The 250-nt window shown below is 67.2% G+C and overlaps 1 protein-coding gene across 1 annotated transcript in view; it reads left to right on the top strand.

Moving 5' to 3' along the window:
* Positions 1 to 250, top strand: part of CACNA1B (calcium channel, voltage-dependent, N type, alpha 1B subunit) — a gene marked incomplete at its 3' end in the record, with an annotated part of 138,429 nt that overhangs the window by 22,777 nt on the left and 115,402 nt on the right. Inside the window, exon 4 of the mRNA XM_014529697.1 lies at positions 62 to 201. Coding sequence (XP_014385183.1) covers positions 62 to 201 — 140 coding nt within the window. The remainder of the gene's footprint in view (positions 1 to 61; positions 202 to 250) is intronic.

Genomic DNA, 250 nt, shown 5'->3' on the forward strand with positions numbered 1-250 from the left:
CCTGGGTGTGGGTCTCGGGCCCGCGGGGGGCAGCGGCGACCCTGTGCCGTGTTCTCCCCAGGACGACACGGAGCCGTATTTCATCGGCATCTTTTGCTTCGAGGCCGGGATCAAGATCATCGCCCTGGGCTTCGTGCTGCACAAGGGCTCCTACCTGCGCAACGGCTGGAACGTCATGGACTTCGTGGTGGTTCTCACGGGGTAGGTGGCCGGTCGCGCCCTGCGAGGGGCTGGGCCTTCCTGGCCTCGC

Source organism: Myotis brandtii, unplaced genomic scaffold, assembly GCF_000412655.1.
Source record: "Myotis brandtii unplaced genomic scaffold, ASM41265v1 scaffold691, whole genome shotgun sequence".
Taxonomy (NCBI): Eukaryota; Metazoa; Chordata; class Mammalia; order Chiroptera; family Vespertilionidae; genus Myotis; species Myotis brandtii.